The sequence below is a fragment of the Phaethon lepturus genome, unplaced genomic scaffold, assembly GCF_000687285.1.
Source record: "Phaethon lepturus isolate BGI_N335 unplaced genomic scaffold, ASM68728v1 scaffold14341, whole genome shotgun sequence".
Taxonomy (NCBI): domain Eukaryota; kingdom Metazoa; phylum Chordata; class Aves; order Phaethontiformes; family Phaethontidae; genus Phaethon; species Phaethon lepturus.
The window spans coordinates 21,807-38,144 of NW_010515644.1; the positions used below are offsets into that span (position 1 = coordinate 21,807).

General features: G+C 37.4%; 1 protein-coding gene across 1 annotated transcript; it reads left to right on the forward strand.

Annotated features, from left to right (window-relative positions):
* Window positions 1-4,646: 4,646 nt before the first annotated feature.
* Window positions 4,647-14,879, forward strand: LOC104627548 (cadherin-18-like; the record flags this gene model as incomplete). Its single annotated transcript, XM_010295848.1, has 3 exons — window positions 4,647-4,941; window positions 12,868-12,987; window positions 14,857-14,879. Coding segments are annotated over 3 exons (438 nt in total), but the record flags the coding sequence as incomplete, so codon positions are not given.
* Window positions 14,880-16,338: the final 1,459 nt, after the last annotated feature.

Sequence of the window (16,338 nt, forward strand, 5' to 3'; positions counted from 1 at the left end):
TAAAAACAGGAATAATGCCCAACGGGATGAAAATTAAATACTTTCTGGTGGCATCTTGTTGTGGACAGATTCAGAATATTTAATAGATATGTTCTTGTTAGGAGCATAACCAAATCAGTGGTGATAAGTAATGTTTTCAGAAGCCAGTCCATCACCTAGGATAGAAACTGCATTTCCACAAGGAATTCAGAAGCCCGCGCTGGCTGGAGATTGGGGGACTGGAGACGGTGCTGTCAGGGAGCAGCAGAGCAGGGCAGATCCTGGGGGGCACTGGCACCTCCCCCGGGTGGGTGATGGCAGGGCCAGCCAGGAGCAGGGCAGCCAGGGGCCACCGGGGCAGCCCCAGCACTGGGCACCTCCCTGGGGACAGGGCCAGGACATGGTCCCACGGGTGGGCCCGACTCTGTGGGGTGGTGTCACTGGGGCAGGGCCTGGTGGCCCCCGGGGGGCTGCAGTGAGGTCCTGGGCTGTGGGCAGGGTGGGGGAAGCCCTCGGGCGGTAGGAAGGGCTAAATGGTGAGTGCAAGCTGTATTATTCTCTAGGGGTTAACTAGGCAAACTGTTGGTCTGCAGAGTTTTTTTTTTTAAATAGGGTTTGGGGTTTAAGGTGAGATTGCTTGGGGAAGAAAATTGAAACAGTTCAAGAAGGGAGAAAAATCTTTAAGTAGCAGTTAAAAAATTAATATCACAGATCAACACATAATCATCAGACGAGGTGGACTATCATAGGAACTATGACAGTTGCCTGTCATAGATAGGAACTATGATAGATATGACCCACTGAAAGACATTTTCAGTCATGTTTTCATAGTCATAATTGAAACCTCTGATGCAGGAATCAGAAAGCGGTGTTCTAATGTTGGGCATATTTCCCTTGTATTTCTTTTCAATGCTCGTTACTCATCTCAGCATTATGAGTAATCATGTTTCAGTTTGCAGTGTATTTGTATTTCTTTTTAAATTAAGAGACTCCCGCAACGTTCCAACTTTCCGTCTCTGACTGGCACAGCAGGGGAAAAAAAACATCACATTTTGTGTTTATCTAAGCTATTTATTCACATTACTACAGCGTGTGAGTCTCTCATCCTCTAGTGTGTACATGTTCTTGCAGTAGTCATTGGCAGAGGTGATGGCATCTCATTGAAATGAAATGTCCACACCCTTTCCAGGGATCTGGGTTGAGATGACTTCCCCAGGTCTCACGAGTTAGGTCTGACCTGGTGAACAGAACATGGGTTGGCTTGAGTCTGCATTGCTTACTGGCATTCCCCTCTCTGTCAAATTAATCTGAAAGAGAAATAGTTACAGCAGTCCCAAACAGAGAGGGAGTCCACTATTGTCCAGCTAGATTTTGCTCCCTTGCTGTCTTTTATAAATCATTATAGACATAGCTGCAGAAATACAGTCTCCCAAATCATGTATTTGTAACCTAAGTGGTGAATCACATTTACTCTAATTAGAAATGCTCTTGTGGAATAAATCACCTGTTGTGGAGAGGATTTCATGGTACGCGGGGAAAAGAAAGAAGTGCGCCATGCTCAGGGACATGAATCTCTCATTAATCTGCTAGACATTGTCTTAAGCAGGGACTCCCAGGGGCCCTCTTCAGCACAACGCATATTGCAAATAAGTGTTTGAGAGAAGCTGTGATATTTTTTTACTTGGGCCAATTTGTACTCAGACGGAAGTATTAAAGAAGACATTTAATCTTTACTTTGCAGAAAAGCTGAAATATTAACCAACTGACACGGGAAAGGCCCTTTTGTTATGCTGTAGAAGCACTATGCAAAGTCCTCCCAGGTTAATTTAAAATTCAGCATTAGAAAATAAAAAGCATAAATGAAAGTGTTCTATTTCAAACAATATAAGAAATATCAGGAAATAGAGAAGCAGGAACTTCTCTTAACTTTCTCTTGTTTTCAGTTGCCTTACAACTGCAGTGTAAAAGACCCAGGTGCAAATTGAAGGCTTTCAGTGTTTATTAATACCCAGACAATTTTCTTTTAATGACATTCCTGCCTGCATTTTTCAACTGGATTTTGTTGGGTAGCATGATGTTTAGCAGGAATAACATATAATTGGTTGGCCATGCAATCAGCTGAGAATCTTTTGTGTTTCTTTACTTTTAATACTTGTTAGATGTAAAAGCCCTCTGACTCAAAATGCACGTGGGTTTTCTTCACTGATTACAAGTACAAATATGTGTTTCTGCACAACAGAAAATATCTAACGTTATTACTTTTCCAAATGTTCTATGCATTTCATGTTATCACAGTGAATTTCTGAATGTGCCTTTCTGCAGTATGGTATTGGAACACCATGTCTATGTTGATACTTGGATTTTTTGAAGAAAGCTTACTTCTCAAATTCTGCAGATGTTCCTTATTCTCTTGATCTCTTACCTGTCTACATAACCAATTTCTTAATTGGCTCATAATTTCATAATTCCAGTCATGAATATAGTGATTTTTGCTCAGATTTCTATGTGGTATATCTGAATATGCTTTTACATATACACATGCAGAATTAAAAGGAGAGAATGAGGATGAAGAATCTTCTGGTATTTTTAAGTTTGGGATAGTTTTAATGTGAATTCCGTATAGCTTCATAAACTCTGTCATTCTCCTGGGCATACAAATTTTCTCAGAGGTTTCTTGGGTTTTCTCCCCCATAAATGAGATAAAATCTTTCTGAGGCAAATGTTAACATTTGCAAACACTAGCACTTAGGAATAATTCTATTAAAAAAGGAACCTGCAGCAAGATAAAAACAATTCTGATTGTTTCTGAAAAATTAGAAGAGCAGCAAACCAGGCTTAGAATACCAGAATACCTACTAGTCTTGTTTTTAGGCATAAATCACTTCAGAGAACCTTTTGACTTTATAGGAAGTTTGGATCACAGGCGCTTTACATTGAGTGAATTATTCCTTTGTCAATAGAATACAGTGTTATTCTGAGGATAAGAAGAGATGTAACCAGAATTTTGTCCATTACTACTCTAAAGGAAAAGTGTAAGACTGTCCTGCTGTCCTGTAATGGCAAAGCCAAGCAAACAGACCCTTTCTCTGCTTCTTTCTTTCTTCCATTTTCAAAGTGGAAAAAAAATGGGTCCACAGTGGTGACCCAGTTTTGTTTTGGTTATTCAGTCAGATATTCTTGTGGCTCAGATAAGCATTGACTGAAGTTAGGATGAATTTATATGTGCTGACAATCATAATTTTGCTAGACTTCTCCCTCCCAGATCCCCCTAAAAGACAAGATATATTACGTGCGACACCGTAATTTCATAGATTCAATACATGAGAGGAAAATGTAATCAAGCGCCATATGCTTATTCCTTTTACAAATAACAAGCTAGATAATTTTAAAGGCAAGACAAAGACCTGGCAAAAAAGATACAAGGAGAGAGTGAGAAAACAGCAGCACCTCTGTATTTTATCATGTAAGTCAGAAGAAAGTTCATTTGAACTTCCAAAAGTCTTATTTTCTCTCTATCCAACCCTAAATGGTTTCTGAACTGAGAATGGAAAGGACTCCAGAAACTTAACACCTTGTGTTCCATTAATTAAAATTAATGTCTGGCATTCTGCTTCTGCTTTGCTCAGATTCTGTATAGAAACTTAGTAATGCCATGTTGCAGGTATTGAAAGATAGTCAGGACAGTGGACAATATATATTCTTACAAGAATAAGAATGAGTGAGTTGTTAAAATTAGAAACATTCCCTTCTGATTTAACATCACAGTATAACTGCACAATACCTGAGGTTGTTCATTTCTGCATTATGACATTGTTCTCATTGTGCACCTCAATAAACACATGCTGTTCTCAAAGTTGTTTTAAAGAAAAAAGACACAAAGCCTCTCAATCTATCAAAAAGTCATGCCTCCTTCTCAGAGAACACATGTTTATTTTTAATATAAACAGGCAATTCTTTAAAGTCAAGTTAGAAGCACTGAGACTGAATGGATAGCTGTTTCATGTTATCTCTTAATACACCAGGGTACTTCCCCCCCACTCCCTGATAAATTATAAATTTTTTTCTACTCAAGGAGGTGTATAATATAGGTAACATATTTTATAGCAGAAGGTGTGTTTTAGGAACAATATACTGGATGTATCAGTCAAAGTTCATTACTTCATTATAAATAATTTAAATACAAGCAAATTTGGTGGCTTCCTAATTAAAAACAAACAAAATGCAGAGAAAATTACTGTTTTGTTGAGAGATAGAGTAATCCTGGACAGACATCTATTACTGCCACACTATGCTATTTTCTTTTGCAGTAAATGATGCTGTCCTTGGGGCCACAGAAGGTGACATAGGTGGTGGGACTGAATTACAATCATTGAAGCAAACTTGATCCTCACTGTGACTCTTGACTTTGGGAAGTTTTCTAGAATGGACGTAGAACCAAAGAAATCACAGCTTAAAAAATGAACTACGCTGGGGTGAAAATGAACCTGAAAAAAATGATTGACTTGTCAGAAATAGCACATGAGGAATTACAGCAAGAGGTGGGAAGGTTAAAAACCAAGTAGAACAGTGCTAACAGTAATATTATATTTTTTTGTATCTTATGTGCAATACCATGTATGAAATTTATTATGTCATTTTATATAATTTTTTGTGTATATATTCTACAGCTGCACTCCAATTCTGACAAAGGTGATGGATCAGTCAAATACATTCTTACTGGAGAAGGCGCGGGGACGATATTTATTATTGATGACACAACTGGAGACATCCATTCAACCAAAAGCCTAGATCGAGAGCAGAAGACACACTATGTGCTTCATGCCCAAGCTATTGATAGACGGACAAACAAGCCGCTTGAGCCTGAATCTGAATTTATTATCAAAGTGCAGGATATCAACGACAATGCACCAAAATTTACAGATGGACCGTACATTGTTACTGTACCAGAGATGTCTGAAATGGGTAAGGAAAACAAATTGTTCTATTCAACAATATTTTAACAAGTGAAAATGCCACATACTGTTTGACAAAGTCATTACACAGTGTTGTATTGTTGGTTGTATGTAAAAGATACTACAGTTGAGAAGAGATACTAAGAAGACATCAAATGCAACCTTGTATGTTACTTGGGAAATTCATATTGAGAAAACAGTACCCACACACATGCTGACTGTAGAGGAAAGTCACTCTTATTCTTGAATGCTTTACTAGATGTGTCTGGGCAAATGGTACTTTGCACTCTAGAAGCAAGATGTATTCATCTATGCTTATTCAGCTACACTCTTTATGGCATCCTCTTATGTCTACATGAATAGTCTATGCAATTCACAGAATTAACCAAAGAAACGGTGGTTTTCTGGATTGTTTTAGACCATAGTCTCATATGTTTATTTACCTTTATTAAGTTTCTTATGAGGTGGAGTACTGATCATTGTTTTTCCCTGTTAGAAATGTATTTGAGATATTATTATTCTTGGAGGTGCTACATTGTGCAATCAGTTTTATTTATTGCTTGTCTGATGTTGAAATTGGTCTATAACTTTCCTCTAATATCACAACATCAAAGCTACATAACTAGTCTAGGATAGACAGATGGAAATATGACTTTTGTGCTAGATATTTTTTAAGACAGCTTAACTGTCATGACTGGTCTTTGTGAAATGTGTCTGCTCTCTTTTATTACTGAGTGGGCAGTGTAGATAGTTACCTCATGAACACACGCTTTTCCCTTTCTCCCCAAATCCTTACACACCGTATCTAAGAAATGACCTTCAAGGCCAAGATGTGTCGAACTTTCCCAAGTAAAAAGTGGATAATTTATTCTCCTCTCCTTTCTCTTTGTCTAATAAGCAGGTGATAGACTTAACTTCTGCAGAGTAGAATTTTAAAAATTAAAAGGGAAAAATATTGAGATACATGTAGTTACTCAACTCTCATAACAATGTTGGTCATACGTATAAGGACAAGTGACTCTTGTCATTGAATCTTAATGGTTTGTCATCAATTGATCTCTTTGAATGGTAATTATAACTCATATAAGTAGACCAGAAAATAACAGAAGTGTTTTGATCCGTACTTGAAAGTCAGATATGGTATTTTGTTAATATAATTATTTTGGATGGGAGGGTACCTTGTACAACTTTCTCGGTGTAGATAGGTGAAATTAATTCTAAACTGGGAATCTGCATTCGTTCATCTTCTATGGTACCACTTGACATTATTATGCTGAATTCAGACATGTGTGGTTGTGTCATGAGGGAAGTTTAATCTGTTTGTGGAAGTCTACATACTGTTTGAACTGCATACAGTTTCACAGTATGCAAAGGAATATTTCGTGGGGAGAGGCTAAACAGGCCAAACCCACAGCTTCCATTGCAGATATGCATAGTAAAAATAGTGCATTCCAATCACATCTATAATTCTTTCCTTGCATGTGCAAATGAAGTGTGGCATATGAAATTTGCAAACAGGTAGTAATCATACCAGTCCTGGAAAGACCAAAATATATTAAATCTCATTCCTGAACCATGGAGTTCAGAGCTGTAACAGTTTGGAAGCAAAGACACATTTTTACACCAATGGCGGCTTCATTGACCTAAGTGGCATTAATCTTGTGTAAAGTAGAGTATAAGTATTCTTTCCTGTTTACCATGCAAAATCAGATTGTATTAAATGAACTCTCAAGCTTTTAAAAGAATATAAAAAGAATTCCTCATTCTCTTTCATTTCCACTCATTTTTTACTGTCTCTTCATTCTTCTTCTCACTGCCACTGCACTGACACATAGGAATAGTTCCTTGATTTTTGTCTCTAAATGTCCATACATGATGTTATGAAAAATAATCTACCTGTCTGCATCATAATTGTTGTCTTCTAATACATTTCTTCTTCGTAGGTACTTGTAGTACCTTTCTCCCTTTGCAGTCCTCTCCTCTCTTCCAAGTCTTCCCACAGTGTTCTATTTTAGATGTCTCTTTCCAGCTGTGGAGAACTCTAAGCCTTTTTTTCCAGTGGTCCGTCTTGAAACAAGAATGCACGAAGGGAGAAACATCTTTCTTTGGTCTCCTTTTATTTCCTTCTCTCTACTTCTTTCATAGGTCGCTGTTCCCATATTACCCTTCAACTTTCCTTATATGAATGTTCTTCTTTCTACAGTCTGTTTCCCTCTAACTGGGAATTGTTACCTCATCTTTGCTTGTAATTTCTATTTGCCCCTCCTCCCACACTTTATTATAACTATTTATTAACATTATTATTTCTAATAGCCTCTTCTGTCCCTACCAGAAGAACAATCTTTATTAGCCATTCTTGTTTGGTCAGTGTCTAGCTAATAAAGATTTTCAGATTATAGTTCAAATATATTTTCATTCCTTGAAAGCATTTGCAAATTGTTCATTGTTCTTTTAAACCATAGCTTCCTCTCAAATACTGGCTTCCTTGGTCTTATCTTTTACTTCTCAGTGCTATAAACACGTAGGTCTCTCTTCTATCTACACAGTGATGCTACTGCATATAACAGGACATGTTTTTAATGTAGAATTGCCTATTTTAACCATCTAAGCATACTGTTGCAAACGTAATTCCCAAGAGAAATTTATGGAAGTACAGAAGGACAGTGTTTCTGTGAATAATGTAATAACACCAGGACTATTTAAGCATTGCACCTTTGTGGGAAGTACTACAGTACTACAGTGAGGGGATAGAGCTCCCAGTAAGAATATTGTGGGCCTGTATGGAACATCTTTGATAATTCGCTGTGGCACAAAGCTTTACTGTTAGAGTTGCAGTTCATTTCAGTAGCGTCTAAGCTCTTATCTCGGTTTTCTCTCGTCACACTGCTGACTCTCTTGATCTGAAATTCGTTTCCTTTATCGGCTGTCTCCAAAAATGCATAACTCTTGCCTTCCTCTTTCTTCAGTTCCCTTTGTCTTTAATGGAGACCATTTTAATTAATTTATTATTTCCTTCCCCGGTGTAAGCCTTTTATTTTCTGCATACGAGGAAAGACAGGGGAAAGGAAATCAATGTTCTCCTCAAAGTCAAAAGCAGCTAATATAATTATTTTTTATTTGTTCATTCTATTTATAAAAGTTCTCTTTTTTTCATCCTCTCAAAATGTGGTATTCTTACATAGATGTTTGTCATAATTCTGTAGTAGTCTGAATCTTGTTATTACTGTACAACTACATTATACAAGTTACTGTTTTCCAAAGAACAATACGAATAGTTAGTCTGGGGTGGCATTTTGGGTTATAAAACAGACTGGATCATGGTAAACCAAGGAAGTTTTAGTGATAAAATAAAGCATTAATGCATATGTTTTATAAATTAAATACTGGTTCTACCTGAGGCAAATCATTTAAATATCTTTGTGTGAATAAAATTGGATTTTCATATCCTGCAATACAGGCAGTCTGCTGTAGGCATACATTATATTTTCATTGCAAATTTATGATCATTATTTTCTTTTTCCCTTACTGATTTTTTTGTGTTTGTGGCATACTGAAAGCATTTTCTTGTCTGCAGTCTCCAAAAGACTGATTCTGTTATTGCTTCCACAGGATACATTCCTTCTGTCAAATAATGGAGAACCCTATGTCATTTTTTATCAGTTCTCTAGCTAGCATGTTTTTTAACATTTAGCTGTGGAGCCTATGCAACATCTTGTTGTTATTTTATGAATTCCTAAGGATGCTTCATTACTTAAAAAAATACTTCCACTTTTTTACATGGTCATTTAAAGAACTTTCAATTTTATCGTTTCTCTGTAACAGCCCTCATGCTGAGTGGCAGGTGGTATTTTCAATCTCCGTTATGCTGTCTAGTTTCAGCAGCAGGTTCCCGTCTGTCTCCTCAAGAAGTTAGCTGGTACTTTTCCCACAAGTTGAACCTTTCTTGATCTACTTGTAGAAACTGTGGGATCTTTATTGCTTTTCTCTTTTTAGTCACTGACAAGAAAGTATAGGTAAGTTTTGTTAAATTATTTGCCAGATAATCAGATCACAGTGTTCACTGTGGCACAAAGTGAACATATTGTTTATACTTTATGTACTATGCTTAAAGAGCTGAAAGAAAACAGTTATTCCTTGCCTTCATTGAACCCTTTTCCTAAAAGTTGGCTCAAAAACCAAGGCTTCTATCTGAAATGATTTGGTTTTTGCAGTGTAAAAATCTCAGTCTCATTGAGAGCTGTAACTATGCTCTATTTTAAGGTTTATGAAAGGGTCATCATTACCTAAATGTAAAAGGAAACACACATTTTAAATCGGTAAAAGCCTTGCATATCTGCTCATTTTCAGATAGCTTCAACATGAGTGAAATATTGCATATTAAATTTTCTAGTGTTGAGGTCATGCATTAGAAGACTATTCCAAATAAATTCTATTCAGGAAATTAATAGACAGACTGGACTTTTCTGAACTTCTTTCCAGGGTATTATAGTGTGAGCTAGTCATAATTTCTAATAATCTGAAAGACAGTATTCATGGTATTCATAGATATGATTTCTATGAGAAATGCCTGTTTATCTTCCTGTGTTGCTTGATTCTTATTTTCCAGTGAAGATGATAGCAGACAAAAACAATACTGAGATATTCTACAGTGAGGTCTTGGACCAGTAGTAGAGTCACTGGACTTAAAGTGTTGATTTCCTGGTGAAGTCAATATTTTCTAATGAAGAATGAAACTAAAACATGTTGTGTTGACTTGTTAGTGTTTTAAGACAATTTTAAGAAATAGTTTAATTAGGCAGGAAATCCCTGTGTTCGTTAAACTTTACCTTATTTTCGCTTCTTTCATTTTTTGTTCTATATTGATCCATTTGAGATTTTAACACTGCAGCAAACTATGGGAAGTCATGCAAACAGATTTGCATTCTCAACAGATATGTTTTATTGAACTGCCTCATTAAACATTAAAAATTTGTCTTCAGAGAGACAGATTGAAGTATTTCCCTTCAGCTTTTCTTTGATATATAAATTTACAAATTTTTATTGTAAACAAAAGAAGATATTTTGAAATAAAACTACAATTTGATTTCCCAAATGAAATTATACTTATTTTTGATAACAGAAAAAAGGCAAATCTTACAGAGTGGTGTTCAGAGCATAGAGACATACTTTACAGCTCTGTATAAAGCATTAGCTAAGAAAACAGAATTCCCAGTATGTAATCTCTAAACTGTAGCGGGAAATCATGTGGAATGGTAGTTGTACTCTGAATAAGCACAGCCTCGACTTTGGGGGGAAGAAGTCTTTTGTAGTGCCTAACTGGAGTGTCAGAATGCTTTCATAGCAAAATTTTAAGTTTTCCTTGACAGGCACTTTCACAGTAGATTAGTGAAGAAAATATGGAAGGTATGCCTCTGGGTCTGTTGTTCATAACTGTTCTGAGGTCTCCAGGGAAATTATAGCCTTATTATTTGTATTAGATTATTTTCTTTGAATTGTTAACATTAAAAATAGCAAGGCAGCTGTACTGTATACTTTTCCAACTAAGTCCTTCATTACATATAGCACAACAGCAAAAAATGATGCTGCGTCTGAATGGTACAAATATATGTGGAATAGTGATTTGTCTGTCATGTTGATGAGCTGAACGGTGCCAAGTTTGAAAGGAGTAATTTGAAGGTAAAGGGTACTCTCTTTACCTTTTTTTCTCACAAAGCATTCTAACCCACAGCTTTCACCAGCTGCTTTCCTCTCTGCTCAGCAAATCAGACAAGAGTTAGGCAAAAGGCCAGTACGAGTATATCTTATGAGATGCTGAGAGTGCTTGCATAATACAGTGAAAAAGTTAAGCGTCCGTCTGTTACACCACATAGCACTGATTGAGAGTTTGAGAGGTGGGGTGAGTTGTTAAATTAAAACTTGTGATTCTAAGTGTACTTTTAGATAGAGAACACTTTGCCACTATTCAATACCAAATTACTATTATCAGGTGTTTTCTAGGAGATTCACAGCTTTTCTGCCTCAAGTTTGAAATTGTTGCCAAACTGGGCTACGGAAATATATCATTATGGTATTTAGATAAGCTGAAGAATGGGGGGGGGAAATTAATTTTCTCTTCTTTGAAGTGACCTGATGTGGTTTGCAGGAACTCTTATTCTAAGTTTAGATAGCAAATAAATAGGACTGAATGGTTACCTAGAATATTTTAAGAAAATTACACTGACTTTAATCCATATTTGTTTACCTTGTCACATAAACCCAAATAATGTAATTTAGTCAGGTTTACCATTAACTTCTGAATAACTATGAACAGACTACTAGCTCCAGCTTGGTTTTATTACAACATTCAACTTAAATTCATCAAGGTGTCCTTATACCTGCTGTGTGAATGTATTTATCTATGAGACTGTATGCGTTCGGGCTATTCAGAGACCACAAGACACTATATTTAAGTATGCAGACACGTTTGCTGTACCTTTTACTAAGTCTCCAGTAGAGATACAAAAAGCAAGTTTTGGTGTCCAAGTTAGTATGGCACAAATGAATTAATACATTCTCAAACAGTGACGAATCCAAATCTGCGAATATTTGCATGCTGGCTTTGCTGTACTCCAAGTGAGACCCCCATCATCTTAGGTGTTTCTGCTCCCAATGTACACTGAAGATGCACACGCTAACAAACACTCCTGCACAACAGAAGGGGATCTATGAAGTTAAACAGCGGGAACAGAGGATCTGATGTCCACGCCATATGTTTTTGGGAAGTCTTATTTCAGACTAGCTCTCATCTGGTCTCTGAGACTAAATGCCCATTAGCTGTCAGAATAAATCAAATGTGCTGCTAAAGCACATCTTCTGGTTTAGTTTCATCCAAAGGAATCTGGTTACCGTGCTATGAAACTGTTCCATGAGGCAAATCAAAGTACAGCAAGTCAAGGAGATGAAGGGATTCAATTCAAAAGCACACTTCTCTTCACAACTAAAACGTGAAATTGAACGCCCCAGAGTGGAGGTGATGCCTCTGTGGTTAATTTGACTGAGAAGCCACTTTCAGATTCAGAATTACATGAGAGAAGCCTGTTCTGTTGTTATTATTCCTGTATTTTAATACTGGGCCAAAGGAGCCTTGTAGAAAGCAGCGTCTGTGGAAGGATAAACAAGTGGGATGAAGACTGAACTTTTATTAACTTGCTAATCTTTCGTTTACTGACTTCTTACATGAAGTGTTGGGCAGTGGTACCAGTAAAGATTCATCAGTAAGTGTCTTGAAAAATACAGTAAAATATAAAATCACTTGTATCTATTCTCTCTGTGCATTTTATTTTCTGCAAAGTGTTACTCATAAGTTATCCCACTTAGTGACATGCTAGAAACTGTGCTTGTATTTTTCTAATGGTATTTACTAACGGCATACAAATATTTGTATTTTGAACTCCTTGTCTTTCTAATTTGGAATCATCATTGGGATTCCAACAAGAATCTACTAGTTATTTTTGATTCCCTTGGTATCTTTTATTGATTTGATGGTGTTTATGCAAATTAAATATGCACTTCAACATTAATTTGTATTGTGGATGAAGATAATCCTGTAGTCCATAAATATGAGTTGTTCAGAAGTCTAAGCAATATCCAAGTTTGGGGTCTATGTGTGTGAACATGCATAAATATGCATACTGTGTCGTTACTATCTGTGTTTATATATAAGTAATTACATTACATATACATATATAGAGAGAATGAGAAAAAAGTTTTTTCAAGTGAGTATAAATAGTTTTCCTTAAAAATGTGATAGGATAATAACATACAGATAAAATGTCAGTAATCTCCCAGTTTTGGAATGTGAGGACTGTAGAGGTTTCAAAAATGCATCTAAAAATACTTACATTTGTCAGAAAATTGTATTTTTTATCAAGTAACTTTTATTTTCCTGTATGTACAGGTACGTCTGTTCTACAGGTGACAGCCACAGATGCAGATGACCCTACATATGGAAACAGCGCCAGAGTAGTGTACAGTATTCTTCAGGGACAGCCATATTTCTCTGTTGACCCTAAAACAGGTGGGTATTTTATATTTCTGTCAGTGTGATTTGGCTAACGTGTTGTAGTTAACAAAGTCTGGTAGATGAAATACAATTAACAAAATGCAGGTGGGGGGAATTTTTTTTTTTAATTCCTGTTATATTCCTTCTCGCTTTAACGCTATGAAATTTAGGAGTTACTATGTTTTGCTGAGCCTACTGTGTACAGAATTAATTATGCATCATGCTATGATGTGAGCCATTCAGCCAAACTAGAATAGCTCTTTTTCACCTTTTCAAGCCTCTGTTTAGGAAGAGACTCAAGTGTGCCTAACACATGATTTTAAATGCTTTGTTTTGCCTGAAGGATAGGCTTGGAAGGATTATTGAATGTGTGCTTCAACACATTACCATAACAAATCAATATCATTCTTGTACTTATAAAACTGCAGTGTTGCCATTTCACTGAAAATTTATTCTGTGATTCAAGAAGTAGAATGAGATAAACTATTTATGCTTAAACTCTGTGCATTGCCCTCCTTTTTTTCCACAAAGTGTAAGTTATGTATAATGAATCCAAACTGATTTCTTTAAAGAGAGAAGAAACGTCTTTTGGGGATGGGGGTTGTTACTAGTTTTGGATTTTCTGAAGAGCATTATCTTAAATATTAATATGATGGTATTTTTTTACTATACATTCACAGTCCTTAATAATGAGGAAATAAAATTTAAGAAAGTACTTTTTTCATCTGAATTTGTACCTGTTTTTCCCTATCTATATCAAAGTTTTAATAATGAGGGGAAAGAATGAAATATAGTGATCCCTACACTTAACTGTAGGGAAGAATAATATTTTTTTAAATGTGCTGAAGTGATTTAAGTGTAGTGTAAGTAGTTTGCATTGTAATGTTTTACATTTTAGTGCCTTTGCTTGTGTACATTAATCTCTGCAGAACTTGGAGACATATGCTTGCTTTATTACAAGAGAAGGGTATCTATGTCATCTCAGCTAGCTTTGAGGTTAGGTCTGCTTTGAGTAGGAGGCTGGACTTGACCCCCAGAAGTCTCTCTCAACCTAAATTATTCTATAAAATTATGAGCTCACATTAGCAAGACAAAGTGCAAAGCCTGACAGGATCATGTTGGAGGCCTATATAAGCTGCTGAGAGGCAAACCTGATGCAGGCCTGTTCATACATACTGTGTTTCAGGAACAGCTGCCGGCACACACCTTACCCAGCCATGTGTGAGTACAGTCTGGCAGAATACTGGCTGGTACAGGCTAAAACCCCTCTGGGAACAACTAAGAGGTACGGAAATATCAGTGGTACAGTGCTCTGGCTCTCTCTGCCCTTGTTTTACCTCAAAATACAACCCTGGTCTACATTTCTACTTTTGTTTTAGCACTCTGAGGCAGTGGTCTATATTTTTTTTATTTTTATAATGGTATGCAACTTGTAGTCTGGAGCTGCTCTTCAGTCAGTGAAGAATCATAATGGATGTTCTCAGTATCGGGTCTGTATCGCAAAAGAAAATACTGTTGTTATATCACTGTTTGTATGTTTAAAGAAAGCAGATTGGAGTGTATTTTCACTCCCCAAGCCTTAGGGTTTGACAAGGATTTAATGAACTTAAACTGTTTTTAATGTGTATAGAATGTGCAAATGATTCTGAGACCTTAGTCTATTGAAATGGCAAAAGAATAAATACTTAATGAGGTAAGTAGACAGTGAAACAGTGAAAAAACTGGAGAAAGATTTCTGATTTGATAAGTTGTCTTTTTATAATTCCAGAATAACAGTTAATTTAATTTGGCATGATATAATGGGAAGAAGTAGAATATTGGAAATTATGGGAAAGTCTTGAAGAATAAAGTGTTTCACTATGAAATTTCGCTTCGAATTTCTAGGTTTTAAGACGCTCATTTTCTAAAAACGTCACTCTTCTGAATTTGCAAGCACTTCTGTGACATGTTTTTCCTAAGGCTTGAATTGTTGTATTCCATCTTAATTATATTTTTTCCAGCAGTTTTCTGAATTTACGTTGATATGCACAAATTTTCTTTACAAGAAAGAAGGACCAAAACAGGGAAAAAGACAAAGAGAAAGGTCCCAACATTCAATACTGAATGTAGTGTTTGTGAAGCCTGAGGATCTTCTATGGCTATCATTAAAGCTTCTTGGAGCTATCAGATGCAGACATCAGGCTGTTCATAGCTCTAGTGTGAATACTCATCTTCAGAAGTCCTCTGCTCCTACTTTAGTGCTGCCTAAACTTGGTTTTAAATAACTTACTATCTGAAGACTTTAAAATCATGAATTTTTAGGAGCTTAGTGTAGAATAGTTTAAATAGGATTTTAGAATTCATACATTTAAAATGTAATAGTGGGCCAGCACCAAGTTACAAACTTCGAAGTAAAAAAAGCCATGTTCTTGTCAGAAAAACATCTTTGTTAGCTTATCTGAGAAAAGGCTCATCTGTACACAGGAAAGGAGGGCAGAGGTGCAGCGCTGGGAGAGTAAACCCCCTGCCCTAATAGATGCTCGAGCCTGGGCTCACCCCGGGGCTGTCCCAGGACAGCCTCAGCCCCATGGGCCAGGGCTGAAACCCAGCATGAGGAGTCAACAGGAGATGCTGCCCTGACCACCCTTCGTGCTAGAGGAGCTGCTGCCTACAGTGGTATGGGACACACTATTTGGGTGGCGGGAAGAGCATTACGGTATTGTACTAGATTTATCCTGGGATGTTTAGAAGAAGAACCACAGGCGAGGAAAGGGAGCGATTGAGAGGGATTAGGGAGGAGGAAAAAAAGGAAAAATAGAGGGAGAAGGGGATAAAAGGGGACGGTCCTGTGTAAAAACAGGCTTTTGCTCAGCACCGTTGTCTAGTTGTGCCCTGTGCTTGGTCAGCACAGCCTTTCCTGTTACCTTCTTATCCTCCTGTTTTCCTGAGCAAAGGTTCTCTCTGTCTGTGTGAGTATGTGTCTGGAGGTTTAAGTGCCAGCAGCTGGAGCTGGGCCATGGGTCAGAGGGTCGTGTGTGTCTGTCGCGGCATCAAAATGAGTGTACAGAGCGTGTGCGTATTGCACGGGTGTGAATGTCAGTGTGGGATCACTACCCAGTGTCCGGCTGGAGTAGCCGGTGAGTCGGATGAGTGGCTTGTGTGCCAGGTATCCGTGTTGCCAAAAGTCTGGCCCAGATACTGGAGAGACCAGAGGGTTCACGAGTCACGCGTTGTAGGGACCCAGAGGTGCAGACTGACGCTGGGCGCGACTGTGTGCTCTGGGGGTTGGCCGAGAGCCCTGTTTGCGTCTGTGTCTCTGTGCACGAGGCAAGGGGAGACCAGGGAGCCAGGAGCCAGCTCCTGGATAGCCTGGCTGTCAAAGCCAGC